The sequence below is a fragment of the Haliaeetus albicilla genome, chromosome 18, assembly GCF_947461875.1.
Source record: "Haliaeetus albicilla chromosome 18, bHalAlb1.1, whole genome shotgun sequence".
NCBI classification, from domain to species: domain Eukaryota; kingdom Metazoa; phylum Chordata; class Aves; order Accipitriformes; family Accipitridae; genus Haliaeetus; species Haliaeetus albicilla.
In genome coordinates, this window is record NC_091500.1 from 27,937,174 (window position 1) to 27,955,396 (window position 18,223).

Here is an 18,223-nt window from a genome sequence, read left to right on the forward strand (position 1 = left end):
TTTGTGACACCGCGTGTGCGTGACACCGCGTGTGTGCGTGACACCGTGTGTGTGTGACACCGTGTGTGTGTGACACTGCGCGTGTGACACTGCGTGTGTGTTTGCATGTGACACCGTGTGTGTGCGTGTGACACCGCGCGTGTGTGAGACACTGTGTGTGCGCGTGACACTGCGTGTGTGCGTGTCTGTGACACCGTGTGTGTGTGTGGCACCGCGTGTGTGTTCGTGACACCCTGTGTGTGTGACACCCCGCGCGTTCGTGTGTGGCACTGTGTGTGTGTGACACCCCGTGTGAGTGTGGCACCCCGCGTGTGTGTGACACCCCGCGTGCTCGTGTGTGGCACCCCGCGTGTGTGTGACACCCCGTGTGAGTGTGACACCCCGCGTGTGTGTGACACCCCGCGTGTTCGTGTGTGGCACCCCGCGTGTGTGTGACACCCCGTGTGAGTGTGACACCCCGCGTGTGTGTGACACCCCGCGTGCTCGTGTGTGGCACCCCGCGTGTGTGTGACACCCCGTGTGAGTGTGACACCCCGCGTGTGTGTGACACCCCGCGTGCTCGTGTGTGGCACCCCGCGTGTGTGTGACACCCCGTGTGAGTGTGACACCCCGCGTGTGTGTGACACCCCGCGTGCTCGTGTGTGGCACCCCGCGTGTGTGTGACACCCCGTGTGAGTGTGACACCCCGCGTGTGTGTGACACCCCGCGTGCTCGTGTGTGGCACCCCGCGTGTGTGTGACACCCCGTGTGAGTGTGACACCCCGCGTGTGTGTGACACCCCGCGTGTTCGTGACACCGCGTGTCGTGACCCGCCGCGCCTCCGGCTCCCCCCGCGTCCCCCCGTCCGTCCCGTCCCCCCACTCACCGGCGCGTGTGCCCGCCCGTCCCCGCCCCCGTCCGCGCCCCCTCCCTAGGCCCCGCCCCCGCCCCGGTCGCTGGGCCGCGGGGCCGGGCCGGGCCGCGCCGCACCCCGCCGGGGCCGGGGCCGGGGCCGGGATCGGGGCCGTGGATCGAGGCCCGGGGGCCGGTGAGGTTTTGCCCCCCCCCCCCCCGCCGCCGCCATGTACGACTGCCTGGAGGCGCTGGCGGGGCCGCGGCGGCTGCACGACGTGACCAACCGCGGGGCCTGCGCCCTGCGCAAGGCGGGGTACGGGCCGCGCTGCGGGGCCCTGCCGCCCTTCGCCTGGCCGCCGCCCGCCCGCCGCGGTACGGGGGGGCGAGCGTGAGGAGGGAGGGGGTGGGAGGGGGGCTGGGACGCCGTGCGGGTCCCAGACAGCGGCAGCGGGGACGGGGGGGGGGGCGCGGAGGGGGTGAGTGTGTGTGGGGGGGGTGTTCACGCGTGTCTGCGACCCACGGGGGGGGAGTGTGTGACTGAGTGTGTGACCGAGTGTGTGACTGAGTGTGTAACTGCGAGTGTGTGAGTAAGCGTGAGTGTGTGCCAGTGACGCGCGGGGGTGTGGAAACTTGGGTGTGTGACGCGCGGGGGTGTGGAGGGGGGGGGGTTGCGTGTGCCTGGGGGGGGGTGTAAAGGGGGGGGGGAGAGGGGGGTTGGACCCCCCCCCCCCCCATGCCGGTAGCACCCAGTGCAGGAGGGACCCGGGGGTGGGGACATACTGGTTTGGGGGGGTGGCATGAAGGACCCCGGGGGGGGGGACGGGGAGTGCTTTTGGGGGGGGGGCACGGGGATCGGGACCCGGTTTGGGGGGAGGCAGCAGCAGGAGGGACCCGGTTTGGGGGGGGGGGGACGACACAGGGACGTGGACCCCATTTGGGGGTACCACAAAGGACCCCTTTTGGGGGGGGGTGAAGCCGATTTGGGGTCCTGGACCCATTTGGGGGGGCAGCAGTAAGGACCCGCTTTGGGGCCGGACACCCCATGGGGCCTGGGGGGGGGGGGGCAGCCGCAGCCCCCCCCCCCCCCCCAAGCGCCCCGTGGAAATTTGGGCACAAACGGGCTGGGGGGGGCCACACGGGGGGGGGTCCCGCCAGCTTCGGGGGGGGCTGGCGATGCAGCGGGACCCCCCCCCAGACCCCCCCCATCCCGTCCCGGTGCCCGCAGGCGGGACTCCCCCCCCCTCCGGTCCCCCCCGCCTTTCCCAGCTCCCCGGCCCAACTGGTTCCAGTCCGGGGCTGCCGCACCCGCCCAGCGCCGCTGCCAATGTGGCACTTAACCCCTGCGGGGCCGCCCCAAAACCGGCCTCACCCCCCCCCCGGGGGGGGCTGGGGGGGCCCCCCTATTCAGCCGGGTGACTGGAGGGGCCAGCAGCCCCCGGCTGGGCAGGGGGGGGTCCCCCTGCCCCCCCAAGTTAGGCTCTGTGGAGGGCTGAGGGGGGGAACCCTGCCTTGAAGCCAGGCAGCTCCCCAAAAACTGAGGGGGGGTTTTGGGGGGGTCCCCGCAGTGTTGTGTCCCCTCCCCAATGGGGGTGTGCCCCCCCCCCGGGTGGTTTTGGGGTGTTGGGTTTTTTGGGTTGGTGCCTGGAGTTGGGTCAGACACCCCCCCCTTCAAAATCAAAACTTAGCCTTGAGGGGAAACTGAGGCACAGGGAGGGGAACCCCAGTGTGCTCCCCCCCCCCAAAAAAAAACCATCCCCCAGCACCCTCTGTGGGGCACCAACAGCACCTGGGGTGGGCCGGATCCATCCCCCCCGACTTGAGGTGCCCCCAGACGGGTCCCAGTGGCTTTGGGGCGACTGGGGGGGCACCCCACGCACGCTCCCCCCCCACTTGCACAAGGGGCGTGCGAGGTGAGCGTGCGAGGGGGTGTCACAGGGTGTGGCGCCCGGTTGCGGTTTTCCAGGGCGGGGGGCGGAGGGGGGGGCCCTGTTTGTTTTCGGGTGACCATGGAGTGTGTATGTGTGTGTCTGTGTGTGCGCGCGCACATGCGTGTGCGAGGCGGGGGGGCTCCCACCCGTGTTGTGTGTTCCCCCTGTCGTTCCCCCGTCCCCCCCCCCCCGGCCCAGCTGCAACCGTTTTAGGGCCGGTTATAAATGGGCTGTTTGACGCCGGGCGAGGGCAGGAATTTCCTCAATTTCAGCAATTTCGGCTTTTTTTATAAAAACACACACACAAAAAAAAACCTCACCCACCCCCAGCTGCCCGCCCGGGCTGCGGGGCAGGGTGGGGTCCGCCTGTGTGTGTCCCCCCCCTCCACCCCCCGGCAGTGACATTGATGTCACCACCCCGTGGTGACACCCCCAGGGCCATTGGGGGGGGTTAGGACACCCCCCCCCCCCCCCCAGTTTTGGGGCTGGGGGGGTTGTAGGGGTCCTGGGTAGGTGGGGGGGGGGCATGTGGGTGCATGGTGAGGGGGTGCTGGCCTGCAACCCCCCCCCGCCTTTTCTCCTCATTGTCCCCCCCCCCCCGTCCCTGTCCCTCAGTTCCCCCCCCAGGACAGACACAGCTCCCTGGGGACAGCCTGTGGGACCCCCGTGACCCCTTCCCACCCCACGGGGACCCCCATGACCCACATGAATAGGGAGGGGCCAGCCAGACTCCTGCCCCCCCCCCCCGCCCTGTGCCTCAGTTCCGCCCCCCCCCCCCAACCAGCAACATGGGGTGGTGGCCTCTCCCAGCCTTGGGGGGTCTCATGCAGGTTGGGGGGGTGAGGTGGTGTCTCCAGCAGCTGCCTGACCCCCCCCCCCACTTTGTCCCCCCCCCACAGCCGTGGAGACCCAGAGCCGGAGCTCGGAGGAGATGGTGCCCAGCTCGCCCTCGCCGCCCCCCCCGCCCCGCGTCTACAAGCCCTGCTTCGTCTGCAGCGACAAGTCCTCGGGCTACCACTACGGCGTCAGCTCCTGCGAGGGCTGCAAGGTGAGGGGGGGGCCGGGGAGACCCCCCCTCCCTGGGCACTGCGGACCCCATGGGGGGAGTGGGGAGCCTTGCTGGGGGGAGTGGGGAATCCTGGGAGCACTAGGGAGCCTGCGCAGGGGGGCACTGGGGAGCCTTGCTGGTGGGACTGGGGAGCCCCCCGCCCCAGGGACTGGGGAGCCCCCCCCCCCAGGGATGCTGGGGAGCCTTGCTGGGCGATACTGGGGAGCCCACCCAGGGCAGCCTGGGGACCCCGCCAAGCACTAGGAACCCCCCCCAGGGGTGCTGGAGAGCAGCTCATGGACACTGGGAATCCCACTTGGGGATGCTGGGGACCCCCCCCCCACTGGTACTAGGTAGTCTTGCTGGGAGGGCACTGGAGAGCCCCCCCCAGGGACTCTGGGGAGCTCCCCCCCCCGGGCACTGGGGAGCCTTGCTGGGTAGGGGTCACTGGGGAACTGGGACTGGGGAGAACCCCCCACATATGCCACCAGCCCCCCCATCACCCCCCATGTCCCCCGTGTGTCCCCCCAGGGCTTTTTCCGCCGCAGCATCCAGAAGAACATGGTGTACACGTGCCACCGGGACAAGAACTGCCAGATCAACAAGGTGACGCGCAACCGCTGCCAGTTCTGCCGCCTCCAGAAGTGCTTCGAGGTCGGCATGTCCAAGGAAGGTGCGCTGGGGTCCTGGGGGGGGGCGTCCCGAGGCGGGGGACACACCACCGTCCCCCCACTCCGCTGGGCATCACCGATGTCCCTCTGGGTCTGTCCCTGCGGGGCTGGGCACCCTCGCGGTGGGGATGTCCCCGTCCCTTGGGAGGATTTGGGACTGGGGGGGGCAGGCAGGGCTGGTGACGGCCCGGGGGGGGGGGGGCTTGGCCGGTGCCCCCCCCAGGGTGGGGGGGCCTTGGCATCCCCTCCGGCTGCATTGTGCTATATGTGGATATCCTGCTCACACATCCTGTCCGCGCGCCCCGGTGAAAGGAGGGGGGGGGCCAGGAAACACCGCCTGGGGAGGGGGTGGGGGGCACCCCCAAATCCCCTCCTGATCCTCCACCACCCCCCCCCCCCCGCAGCCGTCCGTAACGACAGGAACAAGAAGAAGAAGGAGGTGAAGGAGGAGGTGACGGCCGAGAGCTACGAGCTGAGCCCGGAGCTGGAGGAGCTGGTGCAGAAGGTCAGCAGAGCCCACCAGGAGACCTTCCCCTCCCTCTGCCAGCTGGGCAAATACACCACGGTGAGCACCCGGGGAGGGGGCACCGGGGCTGGGGGGGACGACCCCCACCACCCTCAGACCCGTAGTTGAGTCCCCTTGCTTGTCTGTCCATCCCCCTCGCCAAGAACTCGAGCGCTGACCACCGGGTGCAGCTGGACCTGGGGCTGTGGGACAAGTTCAGCGAGTTGGCCACCAAGTGCATCATCAAGATCGTGGAGTTCGCCAAGCGCCTGCCCGGCTTCACCGCCCTCAGCATGGCCGACCAGATCACCCTCCTCAAGGCCGCGTGCCTCGATATCCTGGTGAGGGTCCGGGGCGGAGGGGAGGTCAGGGGGGTGCCTCACATGGGTCCTGACACACCCCCCCCGTCCGTCCCCCGTAGATGCTGCGGATCTGCACGCGCTACACGCCGGAGCAGGACACCATGACCTTCTCGGACGGGCTGACGCTGAATCGGACGCAGATGCACAACGCCGGCTTCGGGCCCCTCACCGACCTCGTCTTCGCCTTCGCCGGGCAGCTGCTGCCCCTCCAGATGGACGACACCGAGACCGGGCTGCTCAGCGCCATCTGCCTCATCTGCGGAGGTGGGGGACCGGAGGGGGGGACGGGGGACACAGGGGGTCCTCCAGGCCAGGAGGTAGTGGGGACACGGGCACCTCTGGCTCAGGAGGCAGTGGGGACGTGGGGACCTCCAGGCGGGGAGGACGTGGGGACATGGAGGAGCTCCAGGCTAGGATGCAGCAGGGACGTGGGGACGCGGGACCCCCGGTCCAGGAGGTGGCAGGGACACGGGGACCTGTCTTCTAGGAGGTACTGGGGACATGGGGACGTCCAGATCAGGAGGCAGCGGGGATGTGGGGACATGGGGACCTCCAGGCCAGGAGGACGTGGGGACATGGAGGAGCTCCAGGCTAGGATGCAGCAGGGATGTGGGGACATGGGGACCCCCAGTCCAGGAGGTGGCAGGGACGTGGGGATGCAGGACCCCTGGTCCAGGAGGTGGCAGGGACACGGGGACCTGTCTTCCAGGAGGTACTGGGGACATGGGGACATAGGGACCTCCAGGCCAGGAGGCAGCGGGGACGTAGGGACATGGGGACCTCCAGGCCAGGAGGACGTGGGGACATGGGGACCTCCAGGCCAGGAGGACGTGGGGACATGGAGGAGCTCCAGGCTAGGATGCAGCAGGGACGTGGGGACGCGGGACCCCCGGTCCAGGAGGTGGCAGGGACACGGGGACCTCTGGGCCAAGAGGCAGTGGGGATGTGGGGACTTCAGGAGGAAGCAGGGACGTGGGGGTCTCTGGATGATGGGGCAGCAAGGACACGGGGACCTCAGGGCCAGGAGGAAGCAGGGACAAGGGGACGCAGGGACCTCCGGATCAGGAGGACGTGGGGACATTGGGACCACCAGGCCAGGAGGCAGCTGGGACACGGGACCTCCGGATCAGGAGGACATGGGGACGCCAGGGACACCCTGCTGGATTCGGGGCTCAGGGATGGGTGTCAGACGAGGGGCCATAGAGGACAGAAGGGGGTGACCGGGGCTGGTGACACCCCCCCACCGTGTGTGTGTCCCCCCCGTCCAGACCGCATGGACCTGGAGGAGCCGGAGAAGGTGGAGAAGCTGCAGGAGCCGCTGCTGGAAGCGCTGAAGGTTTACGCGCGCCGACGCCGGCCCCGCCAGCCCCACATGTTCCCACGAATGCTCATGAAGATCACCGACCTGCGTGGCATCAGCACCAAGGGTGAGGGGGGGGGACAGGGGACCCCCGGGACCCCCCCCCCCGCAAAGGCCTGGGAGGGTCCTGGAAGGGAGAGGGGTGGGGGAAGGTTGCGGGGGGGAAAATTTGGGGTGCTCAGAGGGGCTCGTTCGTGGGGGGAAGCTGGTGGCGGGGAGATGGTGGGGGGATGCTCATGGGGGGGGACTCTTGTGGGTGGGGGGGTGCTCGGAGGGGCTCGCTCACGGGGGGGGAAGCTTGCGGGGATGATGTTCACGAGGGGGGATGCTCGCGGGGAAACGTAGGGGGGAAATTTGGGGGGATGCTTGGAGGGGCTTGTTCATGGGGGGGGGTAGCTCGCGGGGGGAAACTTGTAGGTGGGGGGGTGCTCGGAGGGGCTGGCTCCTGGGGTGGGAAGGTTGCAGGGAAGCTCGCGTGGGGGTTGTTTTGGGGGGGGGGGTGCTGGGGGGGGAGCTCCTGGTGATGCTTGCGGGGAAGGTGCTCAGAGGGGGCTTGCTTGGGGGGGGAAGCTCGCAGGGTGGGGGACTTGCTTGCAGTGGGGGGGTTGAAGCTCACGGGGGGGGGGTTTGAAGCTCACGGGGGGGGCACGGCTGTCAGCTGACGGGGGGGGGGGGTCCCGCAGGCGCAGAGCGAGCCATCACGCTGAAGATGGAGATCCCGGGGCCGATGCCCCCCCTCATCCGGGAGATGCTGGAGAACCCCGAGATGTTCCAGGAGGAGGAGGCGGCGCAGCCCCCCCCACCCCCAGAGCCCCCCGCCGCCCAGGACAGCCCCCCCGGCCCCCCCGCTTCCCCATAGCCCCCTGCCTGTGCCGGGGGGGGGGGGGCCACCATAACCCCCCCACCGGGGTTGGACATTCACAACTGCCTTCCAGGGCCCCCCCTTCTTGCTCCGGGGAGGGGGAGCCCCCATGGTGTGGCCCCCCCCCCCCCAAAAACTTGGGGGGGGCTCCAGAGACTGACGGAGTTGGCCCGGGGGGGACCCCGTGGCAGAGCTATTGCCTTAAGCTGGGGGGCCCAGGGAGGCCCCCCCACCCCAACCTCAGCTTCATGCCAAAGCCCTACCCCCCCCCCCCAGCCCCGCTACAGCCCCCCCACCCTTGTATTGGGGGGGGGATTTGAGGGGGGGGGCAACGATGGACAGAAATTGCCTCCCCCCTCCCCAAATTAATGCCTGACACCCCCTGGGGTGCCCCCCCCGCTACGCACCTCCCCCTCGTCAAACCGGGGGTGGGGGGGGGCCCAGGCATCCAGGACTTTATTTATTGGAGACAGGGTGGATTTGGAGGGGGGGGCACCCCCATTCCCTCCCCCCCCTCCCAGGGCACTGCTGGGGCACAGGCAGGAACCCCCCCCCCCATTCTGAGGGGGGGCATTTTATTTGCTGGTTTATTTTATATTTGGGGGGGGGGGGGGGTGGGGCGCTGCTTGTGGGTTTTGCTTTTTGACGCTGTTGGGGTGGGGGAACCCCAAAATCCCCCCCCGCTCTTCCCCCCCCCCCCCCCCCCCCCGGCACAGAACACTATAGAGACCAAAGATGAGGGGCACAAGGTGACCCCCCCTAGACCCCCCCAGTATTTCTGGGGGGGGTCTCAAGCCATAGTCACAGTGACCCCAATGCCATGGGGGGGGCCATGCCTGGTGCCCCCCCCCCCCCAGGGCAGCTTTGGGGGGGCGAGGAGTGTATCACACCCCAACTGCCCCCCAGGACCAAACTGCCCCCCCCCCCCCCCCCCCAATGTCTGTTACTCCCAGCCTGGCTGGATGGGGAGGGTCCCTACCCCCCCCCCCCCAATTTGCCCCCCCCCAATTGAGGGGTGCACAGCCCTCGGGGGGGGCCTGTTACACTACACGGGGGGGTGCCCCCCCCCCCCGGGGCAGCACTTTTCACCTGTTATTTATTCCTTTGCGTTTACACCGGGGTCCCCCCGGCCCGGGGGGGGGGTAGACCCCCGCCGCTGCCCCCTGCCACCCCCCCCCGGTGTCCGAGCTGCCCTCCCCCCTCTTGCCGGGGGGGCCCTTCTGCCATGTTTACAGCCCACCCGCCCCCCCCCCCTTTCACCGGGGGAGGGGACACGGGACTTTTCTATTTTTGCAAAATAAAGTGATAGAAATTTGGGGGGGGTCCTGGTGTCGTGGGGGGGAGCGGGGGAGGCATTCGGGGGGGCACACACATGGGACTCTTGGAACCAGGGGGGACCCCGAGATGATGGGGGACCCCCCCTCGAGGATGACTGGGGACACCCCTGCCCCCCCCCTTGGGGACAGTTGGGGACCCCCCCCCACTCTTGGGAACAGTTGGGAACCCCCCCCAGGGATAACGGGGGGGGCACGGGGATAAGGGGGGCACCCCGGGGGGGGGGAAGGGAACGCCCCCAAGACAACGGGGACCCCCCCCGGGGGGGGGGCCCCCCAACCCCATTCCCCCCCCCCCCAGTGGCCGGTGCACCCCTCGTACCGCCGACCCCCCCCCCACGGGGAGCTCCCCCCCATACCCCCCAGCAGCGCCCAAAACCTCCCCCCGACCCCCCCCAGCCCACCTATACCCCCCCCCACGGGCACCCAGACCCCCACCCAAGGGTACCCCTGCCCACCGCCCCCCCCGGGGTTCCACCCCCCCCCCCCCGCCCCGGGGCAGGATGCGGCCCCGCCCCGCCCCCCCCGGGAGCCGCCCCCCCCCATGTCGTCCCGTCGTCCCCCCCCCCGGCCGCCTCCCAGCAGCGCCGGGGCCATGGGGCGGCCGGGGGGGCTCCTGCTGCTGCCGCTGCTGCTGGCGGCCCCGGGGGGGGCCGGGGAAGGTAAAGGGGATTTTTTTTTGGGGGGGGGGCACCCGCGGGGAGGGGGGTCCCTTCCCCCACCCCAGGCACCCTGACACCCCCCCCCGGGTGTCCCCAGGGTCCTGCGAGCCGCAGGCGTCCTGTGAGGCGTGTGTCCGCTCCCACCCGCGATGCGCCTGGTGCGAGCACCCGGTGAGTGGGGGGGGGGATCCCCCCCGACCCCCCCCCTCAACCTGACCCCCCCACCTGCAGAGCTCAGGGGCCGGTTTTGGGGGTTCCCCACCATATTGGAGGGGGGCGTTGTGTCCCGGGGAGGGGGGGGGGGGGTCGTGGCCGCGGGGGGGGGTCACACTGTGGCTTTGGGGGGGGGTCGCAGGGCGGGGGAGTGGGGTGAGCTGGGGGTCCCCCTGAGATGTGGGGTCCCCCTGAGATGTGGGGGTCCCCGTGTCCCATGGGGGGGGTTCCATGCGGTCCCCATTTCCCGAGGGGGGGGGGTCGGTCTTGTCCGTGGGGGGGGGTCACAGTGTGGCTTTGGGGGGGTCGCAGGGCGGGGGAGTGGGGTGAGCTGGGGTGCCTGGGGGTCCCCCTGAGATGTGGGGATCCCCGTGTCCCATGGGGGGGGTTCCATGCGGTCCCCATTTCCCGGGGGGGGTGGTCACGGTGCCCTGGGGGGTCCCCACGAAGTCCCCATGTCCGGGGGGGGTCCCTGGGGTCCCCGTGGGGCTGCAGCATCCTGTTGCAGTAGGGGTGCAGCGGGGGGGGGGGGGGGGGCTGGTGTCCCTTGGGGTGCGGTGCCGGGGGGGGGGGGGTCCCAGGCTCCCTGGGGACCGTGTGCCTGGGGGTCCCCGGGCCCCCAAGTATCCCATGAGGGTCCCTGTTGTCTCTGGGGCCCCCCCATGTGCTGTGGGGCCCGGTGGGTGCCAGCCCCCCACCCCCTTCCCTTGCATGACCCCCCCCACCCCCCCCCATCCCTGCGGTTTGTCACCAGGAAGCAGCAAAACCTCAGTGACAAACAGCCGGGGGGGTGGGGGGGTGGGGGGTGGCCCCCCCCGCAGCACCCGTCTGTCTCCCACGTCCCCTTGGGGGTGGCAGGGTGAGGGGTGCAGGGGAACGGGGGGTGCAGGGGATGCAGAACGTGGGGTGCAGGCAACGTGGGGTGCAGGGGATGCAGAACGTGGGGTGCAGGGGAACGATGGGTGCAGGGGAACGTGGGGTGCAGGGGATGCAGAATGTGGGGTGCAGGGGAACGATGGGTGCAGGGGAACGTGGGGTGCAGGGGATGCAGAACGTGGGGTGCAGGGGAACGATGGGTGCAGGGGAACGTGGGGTGCAGGGGATGCAGAATGTGGGGTGCAGGGGAACGATGGGTGCAGGGGAACGTGGGGTGCAGGGGATGCAGAACGTGGGGTGCAGGGGAACGATGGGTGCAGGGGAACGTGGGGTGCAGGGGATGCAGAACGAGGGGTGCAGGGGAACATGGGGTGCAGGGGAATGTGGGATGCAGAACGAGGGGTGCAGGGGAACGTGGGGTGCAGGGATGCAGAACGTGGGGTGCAGGCAACGTGGGGTGTAGGAGATGCAGAACGTGGGGTGCAGGGGGAACGATGGGTGCAGGGGAACGTGGGGTGCAGGGGATGCAGAACGAGGGGTGCAGGGGAACGTGGGGTGCAGGGGAATGTGGGATGCAGAACGAGGGGTGCAGGGGAAGTGGGGTGCAGGGAAATGGGGTGCGGGGGGGGTGCCGGAGGGACACTGCAGAGGGACGCGGGGTGCAGGGAGGCGAGGTCTGGGGCGATGGGTGCTGGGGACACGAGCGAGGGGTGCAGGAGGGATGTGGGGCGCAGAGCGATGGGTGCCGGGGAGTGGGTGCCGGGGCGGGGGTGCAGGTGGCTGTGGGGTGGGTGGAGGGGGGGGACACACGTGGAGCGGTGCGTGCGGGGGCAGGGTGGGGCAGGGGGAGCTGCTGGCGCTGACCCCTCCATTTCCCACAGGATTTCACGCGGCGGGGGGAGGCCGAAGCCACCCGCTGCGCCCCACGGGAGACCCTGGAGCGAGCTGGGTGCCCCCCGGCGCCGTGGTGGAGCCCCGCGGCAGCGTGAGGGTGCTGGAGGATGAGGAGTTGGGTCCCGGGGGGGGCCGGGGGGGGCCCACCCAGCTGCGGCCCCAGAGCATCCAGCTGCAACTCAGGCCGGGTGAGGGGGGGGGGAGAAGATGCAGAAAATGGGGGGGGGGGAAGAGGGATGGGTGGTGGGTTGGGGGGGGTGAAGAGGAAGGTGGAGGATGGGTGGGGGGCTGGAGGAGGAGGATGGAGGGGGGGGACGGAGTGATGCTGGGTGCTGGTGGGATGCGGGGGGAGCTGAGGGCTTGGGTTTTGGGGGGGGGGGAGGCCACCGGCCCCCCTGACCCCCACCCCAGGGGAGGAGCAGAGTTTCCAGGTGCGGTTTCCGGCGGGCGCCGGGTCACCCCGTGGACCTCTACTACCTGATGGATCTCTCCTACTCCATGAGGGACGACCTGGAGAACGTCCGCAAGCTGGGCAGCGACCTCCTGGCCGCCCTGCGCAACGTCACCTCCTCCGTCCGCATCGGTGGGGACAACGCCGGGGGGAGATTTCGGGGTGCTCGGGTGCCCCCCCCCCCTTTTTTTTTCCCCACACTCCTGCACCACCAACGCTTCGTTGTCCGCCAGGTTTCGGTTCTTTCGTGGACAAGACGGTGCTGCCCTACGTCAGCACGGTGCCCTCCAAACTGCGGAACCCCTGTCCCGAGCGGCAAGAACCTTGCGACCCCCCCGTCGCATTCCGCCACGTCCTCTCCCTCACCGCCGACGCCGGGGAATTCGCCGAACGCGTCAGCCGCCAGCGCATCTCCGGCAACCTGGACGCACCGAGGGCGGCTTCGACGCCATCATGCAGGTGGCCGTCTGCGAGGTGGGCACGTGGGAGCGCGCGCGGGCGAGCCCACGTGCAAGGGGATCCGCGAGTGGACGCACGGGCGTTTCTGCGCGCAAGCGTGCGGGCGAGCGGGGCTGGGACGGTCGGCTGCGTGCAAGAGCGTCTGCGAGGGGGCCTGCCTGAAACCGCGCTTGCCTGCAAGCGTTGCCGCGCACGGGAGCCTGCGTGCGAGCATTTCTGCGTGCAAGAGGGCCGTGCAAGTCTGCGAGCGTGCCTGCGTGCAAGGGCGAGCGCGAGCGTGCCTGCCCGCACGTGATCCTGCAAGTGCGCCTGCCTGCAAGAGCGTGTGCAAGCGTGCATGCCTGCCTGCATGGGTGCCTGCAAGAGCGTGTGCAAGCGTGCGTGCAAATATGCTTGCCTGCGAAAGCGTGTGCAAGCGTGCGTGCAAGCGTGCCTGCCTGCAAGCGAGCCTGCATGCGTGGGTGCCTGCAAGAGCATGTGCAAGTGTGCTTGCCTGCAAAAGCGTGTGCAAGAGTATGTGCAGGTGCGCCTGCCTGCAAGTGTGTGTGCAAGCGTTGCTGCATGCAAAAGCACATGCAAGTGCGCCTGCAAGAGCATGTGCAAGCGTGTGTGCGTGCAAGCATGCAAGCCTGCGAGTGAGCCTGCGTGCACAGGTGCCTGCAAGAGCATGTGCAAGTGTGCATGCAAGCATGCCTGCCTGCAAGAGGATGTGCAAGTGTGCTTGCCTGCAATGCAAAAGCGTGTGCAAGAGCATGTGCAGGTGCGCCTGCCTGCAAGTGTGTGTGCAAGTGTTGCTGCATGCAAAAGCACATGCAAGTGCGCCTGCAAGAGCATGTGCAAGCGTGTGTGCGTGCAAGCATGCAAGCCTGCGAGTGAGCCTGCGTGCACAGGTGCCTGCAAGAGCATGTGCAAGTGTGCTTGCCTGCAAAACCGTGTGCAAGAGCATGTGCAGGTGCGCCTGCCTGCAAGTGTGTGTGCAAGCGTTGCTGCATGCAAAAGCACATGCAAGTGCGCCTGCAAGAGCATGTGCAAGCGTGCGTGCGTGCAAGCGTGCCTGCCTGCAAAACCCCACGTAAGCGTGCACGCAAGCACAACTGCCTGGAAATGTGGGTGCAAGCATGCCCGCATGCAAAAACCCGCGCAAGCACGCACGCAAGCTTGCCAGCGCCCACGCCCGTGTCCAAGCTTGGCGTGCACCCGACCCCCCCCCCCGTGCCCCCCCCCCCAGGAGCTCATCGGCTGGCGCCCCGTCACCCGCCTGCTGGTCTTCGCCTCCGACGACACCTTCCACACGGCGGGGGACGGCAAACTGGGGGGGATCGTCGTCCCAGCGACACCCGCTGCCACCTCGATGCCAGCGGCGTCTACACCAAAAGCCACCTCTATGTAGGTCCCCGGACACCGGGGGGGGGGGGGGCGGTGAGGTTGGAGGGGGGGACCCAGCACCCATGTGTGTCCCCCCCCCACCTTGCAGGACTACCCCTCGGTGGGCCACTTGGCCCAAGTGCTTTCGGCCGCCAACATCCAGCCCATCTTCGCCGTCACGGGTCCCACCGTGCCCGTCTACCAGGTGAGTGGGGGGGGGGGGGGGGGCTGTCCCACGGGGGGGGGGTCCTGGGTGTCCCCCCCACCCTGACCCTGTGCCCACGCAGGAGCTGAGCCGCCTGATCCCCAAATCGGTGGTGGGGGAACTGCGGGAGGACTCCAGCAACGTGGTGCAGCTCATCGCTGACGCCTACAACGTGAGTGGGGGGGGGGGCACACACGGGGTGCCTGGGTGGGCCGGGTACCCCCCCAGGGAGGGTCGGTGGGCGCTGACACCCACGGGTGTCGTTCTCCCCCCAGAGCCTCTCGTCCACCGTGGAGCTGCAGCACTCGCCGCTCCCCCCCGGCATCAGCCTCAGCTATGAGTCCCACTGCGGGGGCCCCCCCGGCCCCCCCCGGCCCCACGGGGGTTTCTGCACCGGCGTCCGTGTCAACCAGGAGGTGGGGAGACACTGGGGGGGGATATAGGGGAACGTGGGCATGGGCTTGGTGGGCATGGGGGGGGACGTCGGCACAGGCATGGGGGGGCACAGGCTCGGGGGGGCCACAGGTTGGGGGGGGGGACACAGCCCCGTGGGGCAGCAGGTAGGGCTGGGGGTGCTGGGCTGGGTCAGGTTGGGCTGGATTGGGCCCCCCCCACCCCGGGTGGTGACAGAGCTGGGACGTGGGGGACCCACGGGGGTGGCAGAGCCCCAGGGACTGATCCTGCACCCACCCGTGTGTCCCCCCGTCCGACCTGTCTGTGTGTCCCTCTCCATCCCCTTGTGCCGTGGCTGACCCCCCCCGCCCCCCCCAACCCCCAGGTGACCTTCACGGTGCGGGTGCAGGCGGGGGTCTGCCTGGGGTCCCCGCAGCGGGTGGGACTGCGGGTGCTGGGCTTCGCCGAGGAGCTGAGCCTGGAGCTGGACACCCTCTGCGGGTGCTCCTGCACCCACCATCGGCCCCAGGACTCCCTCTGCCACGGCGGCACCCTCCTCTGCGGGGTCTGCAGGTACCCAGGGGTGGGGGGGCACGGGCTGGGGGGGGGGGCAGGATGGGGAGCTGGGGGAGTGGGCTGGAGGCAATGGGGGGGGTGGGCTGGGGGTCCAAGGGGAGGGATGGAGGCAAAGCAGGGGGGTGTCCATGGCTGATGCCCCCCCCCCCACTTTTGCCCCAGGTGCCCGGGGGGTCGTCGGGGCCGTCGGTGTGAGTGCGAGGGGGCAGCGGCGGAGGCGGCGGAGGCGGCGGGGGGCTGCCGGCCCCCCAACAGCACGGGACCCCCTTGCAGCGGGAGAGGCCAGTGCGTCTGCGGTGCCTGCGAGTGCCCCCCCGGGCTCAGCGGGACCCTCTGCCAGTGCGACAACAGCGGCTGCGAGCGCCATGAGGGGCTGCCCTGCGGAGGTGGGGGGGGACACACATGGGAGGGACACGGGGGCTACGCCTGTGCCCGTCCTGGGGGTTCCCATCCCTGGGGGGGGGGCTGTCCCCATGGGTCCCATCCCTGTCACACATCCCTGTCCCCAGGGGTCCCATCTCCAAGGGGGGGGTCCCATCCCCATCGTGTGGCCCTGTCCCGTGGGTCCTATCCCCACGGGGGTCCTGTCCCCACAGGGGTCCCATCCCCATGGCGTGCTCCTGTCCCACAGGTCCTGTCCCCATCACGTGTCCCTGTCCCCGTGGGGGGGTCCCATCCCCATCGTGTGATGGGTCCTGTCCCCACAGGGGTCCTGTCCCCACGGGGGTCCCATCCCCACGGGGGTCCCATCCCCATCGTGTGGCCCTGTCCCATGGGTCCTATCCCCACGGGGGTCCTGTCCCCACGGGGGTCCCATCCCCATGGCATGCTCCTGTCCCACAGGTCCTGTCCCCATCATGTATCCCTGTCCCCGTGGGGGGGGTCCCGTCCCCATCAGGTGCCCTTGTCCCCACGGATCCCCTCCCCACGGGGGTCCTGTCCCCATCATGTTCCCATCCCACTATGGGTGGTCCCATCCCTGTCCCACGGGTCCCACGCGGGAGCGGGGGGTCCGGGGGACATGGCGGTGGCCGTTTGGGGGCCGCGTGATGCCAACGCGGTGGGTGCCCAGGCCCGCAGCGGGGCGAGTGCGTGTGCGGGACGTGCCGGTGCCACGAGGGCTTCGGGGGCAGCGGCTGCGGTTGCCCCCTGGGCCGGGGGGGCTGCCTGCAGGGTGGCCGGGAATGCAGCGGCCACGGGAGCTGCATCTGCGGGAGCTGCGTCTGCCAGCCCGGCTACGTGGGACCCTTCTGCGCCCGCTGCCCCTCCTGCCGTACCCCCTGCCAGCGCCTCCGGTGAGCCCCCCCCCCCCCGGCATGGGGACATGGGACAGGGATTGGGATTGGGATGGGGACATGGGACAGGGACCGGGATTGGGATGGGGACATGGGACGTGGGTGGGGACATGGGATGCAGGTGGGGCACAGAGGTCATGGGGGGGGCACGGAATGGGGTGGCCAGGGGGGTATGGGGACAGAGATTGGGATGGGGGCACGGGTGGGGAGGGGACAGGGGCTGAGGGGATGGGGACAGGGACCGGGATTGGGATGGGGACATGGGACGCGGGTGGGGACAGAGGTCATGGGGGGGGGGCAGAATGGGGTGGCCAGGGGGGTACGGGGACAGAGGTTGGGATGGGGACACGGGTGGGGAGGGGACAGGGGCTGAGGGGATGGGGACAGGGACCGGGATTGGGACACAGGACAAGGGTGGGGGAACGGGGACAGGGGGATGGGGACATGGGGATGGGGGGCGTAGGGGGGCTGAGGGGATGGGGACGAGGGATGGGGGGACGAGGACACGGGCGTGGAGGGGATGGGGTGGCTTGGGGGCTGGCAGGGGACATGGGGACAGGGGGCAGGGGGCCAAGGCCAGCGCCCTGATGGGGGGGCCGGGGGTCCCCAGGGACTGCGCCGACTGCAGCGCCTTCGGGCTGGGGCCGCTGCGGGGGAACTGCAGCCGTGCCTGCGCCCACGTCACCACCCGGGTGCTGCCCATGCCCCCCCCGGACCCCCACGCCTGGTGCCGGGAGAAGACCGAGGACGGCCGCGTCCTCCTCATCCTCATCGAGGGAGGGGGTGGCGAGGATGAGGATGAGGACAGGGAGGTGACGCTGACTGTCTGGGTTGAGGAGGGTGAGTGCGGGGGCACCCCGGGGACCCCCATGCCCCCCCCCACGGATGCCGTGTCTCCACAGACCCTCTTCCCCGGGGGTCCCTGCACCCTAAGGGACCCCCTGCCTGGTGGGGGGGTCCCTGTCCTGAGAGACCCTGCACCCCAAAAGACACCCTGCCCAAGGCGGGGGGGGGGGGGTCCCCGCACCCACAATAAACCCTGCACCCCACCAGGCCCTACGCCTGGGTGGGGGGGTGTTTGCACCTATGGGACCCCCATGCCCCAAGGGCCCCATATACCTGGGGGGAGCATCCTTGCACCCCCAGACACCCACGGCTGGGTGGTCGGGGGGCGGGGGGGGGAGAGTCTTTGCACCCGCAGGACCCCATGGATGGGAGGGGGGGGCTTCCCTGCACCCATGGGACCCCGTGGGTGGGTGGTACTCACCCTCATGGGACCCTGGGGGGGGGGGGTCCTTGAGCCTGTGGGACCCTAGAGCTGGTTGGGGGGGGTTCCTTGCCACTACGGCCCCCCCCCAGCCCTGCCCCTCTCCCCCAGCCGGGACGGAGGGCACGGTGGGGCTGGTGGCCGGACTGGTGGCCGGGACGGTGGTGCTGGGGCTGCTGGTGCTGGGGCTGTACCGCATCGCCACCGAGGTCTACGACCGGCGGGAATTTCGGCGCTTCCAGCGGGAACGCCAGCACGCCCGTTGGAACGAGGTGACCATCCCCACGTACCCCGTCTTGTCCCCGAACTGGGGCCACCACCCCCGGGTCAAGGCCCTGACCCCCCCCCCCAATGCTGTCCTCCCCACAGAACAACCCCCTCTACAGAAGTGCCACCACCACCACCGTCAACCCCAGTTACCGGCCAGGCTGAGGGGACAACCCGAAAACCACCCCGACCCCACTGTGTCCCCAGGGACACCCCCCCAGTCCCCCCCCCACCTTGCTGCGCTGGAAGACCCTCAATAAAAGGAGCCGCCGTGTCCCCCCCAACTCATGACACTGTCACCTCCCTTTGCCAGTGGGGCCAGGTCCCCAAGGAGGGAGGTAAGTGGGTGCTGGGGAGGGGGGGGCGACAGCTCCCAGCCAGATCCAGCCCCCCCCC

At 70.0% G+C, this 18,223-nt stretch overlaps 2 protein-coding genes across 2 annotated transcripts; both read left to right on the forward strand.

Annotated features, from left to right (window-relative positions):
• Positions 1–1,017: 1,017 nt before the first annotated feature.
• Positions 1,018–8,886, forward strand: RARG (retinoic acid receptor gamma). Its single transcript, XM_069806034.1, has 8 exons — positions 1,018–1,206; positions 3,662–3,810; positions 4,342–4,483; positions 4,886–5,046; positions 5,151–5,327; positions 5,408–5,612; positions 6,617–6,775; positions 7,392–8,886. The coding sequence occupies exons 1-8, from the start codon at positions 1,062–1,064 to the stop codon at positions 7,565–7,567; spliced, it is 1,314 nt and encodes a 437-aa protein (XP_069662135.1). The 5' UTR covers positions 1,018–1,061; the 3' UTR covers positions 7,568–8,886.
• Positions 8,887–9,663: 777 nt separating this feature from the next.
• On the forward strand, positions 9,664–18,125 carry ITGB7 (integrin subunit beta 7). The gene is given in 16 exon segments (XM_069806030.1): positions 9,664–9,737; positions 11,537–11,737; positions 11,961–12,132; positions 12,234–12,431; positions 12,434–12,474; positions 13,688–13,781; positions 13,784–13,845; positions 13,934–14,029; positions 14,112–14,201; positions 14,305–14,445; positions 14,808–14,995; positions 15,161–15,384; positions 16,071–16,293; positions 16,904–17,133; positions 17,672–17,832; positions 17,930–18,125. Coding segments are annotated over 15 exon segments (2,064 nt in total). The 5' UTR covers positions 9,664–9,737; positions 11,537–11,656; the 3' UTR covers positions 17,993–18,125.
• The last annotated feature ends 98 nt before the right edge of the window (positions 18,126–18,223 follow it).

What these genes read in the sequence shown, in the direction of transcription:
- RARG (XM_069806034.1), top strand. Translation starts at nt 1,062, where the DNA reads ATGTACGACTGCCTGGAGGCGCTGGCGGGGCCGCGGCGGCTGCACGAC. An exon ending in GCCGCCGCCCGCCCGCCGCG is followed by an intron (nt 1,207 to 3,661) that starts GTACGGGGGGGC and finishes CCCCCCCCACAG; the next exon opens with CCGTGGAGACCCAGAGCCGG. An exon ending in CATCTGCCTCATCTGCGGAG is followed by an intron (nt 5,613 to 6,616) that starts GTGGGGGACCGG and finishes CCCCCCGTCCAG; the next exon opens with ACCGCATGGACCTGGAGGAG.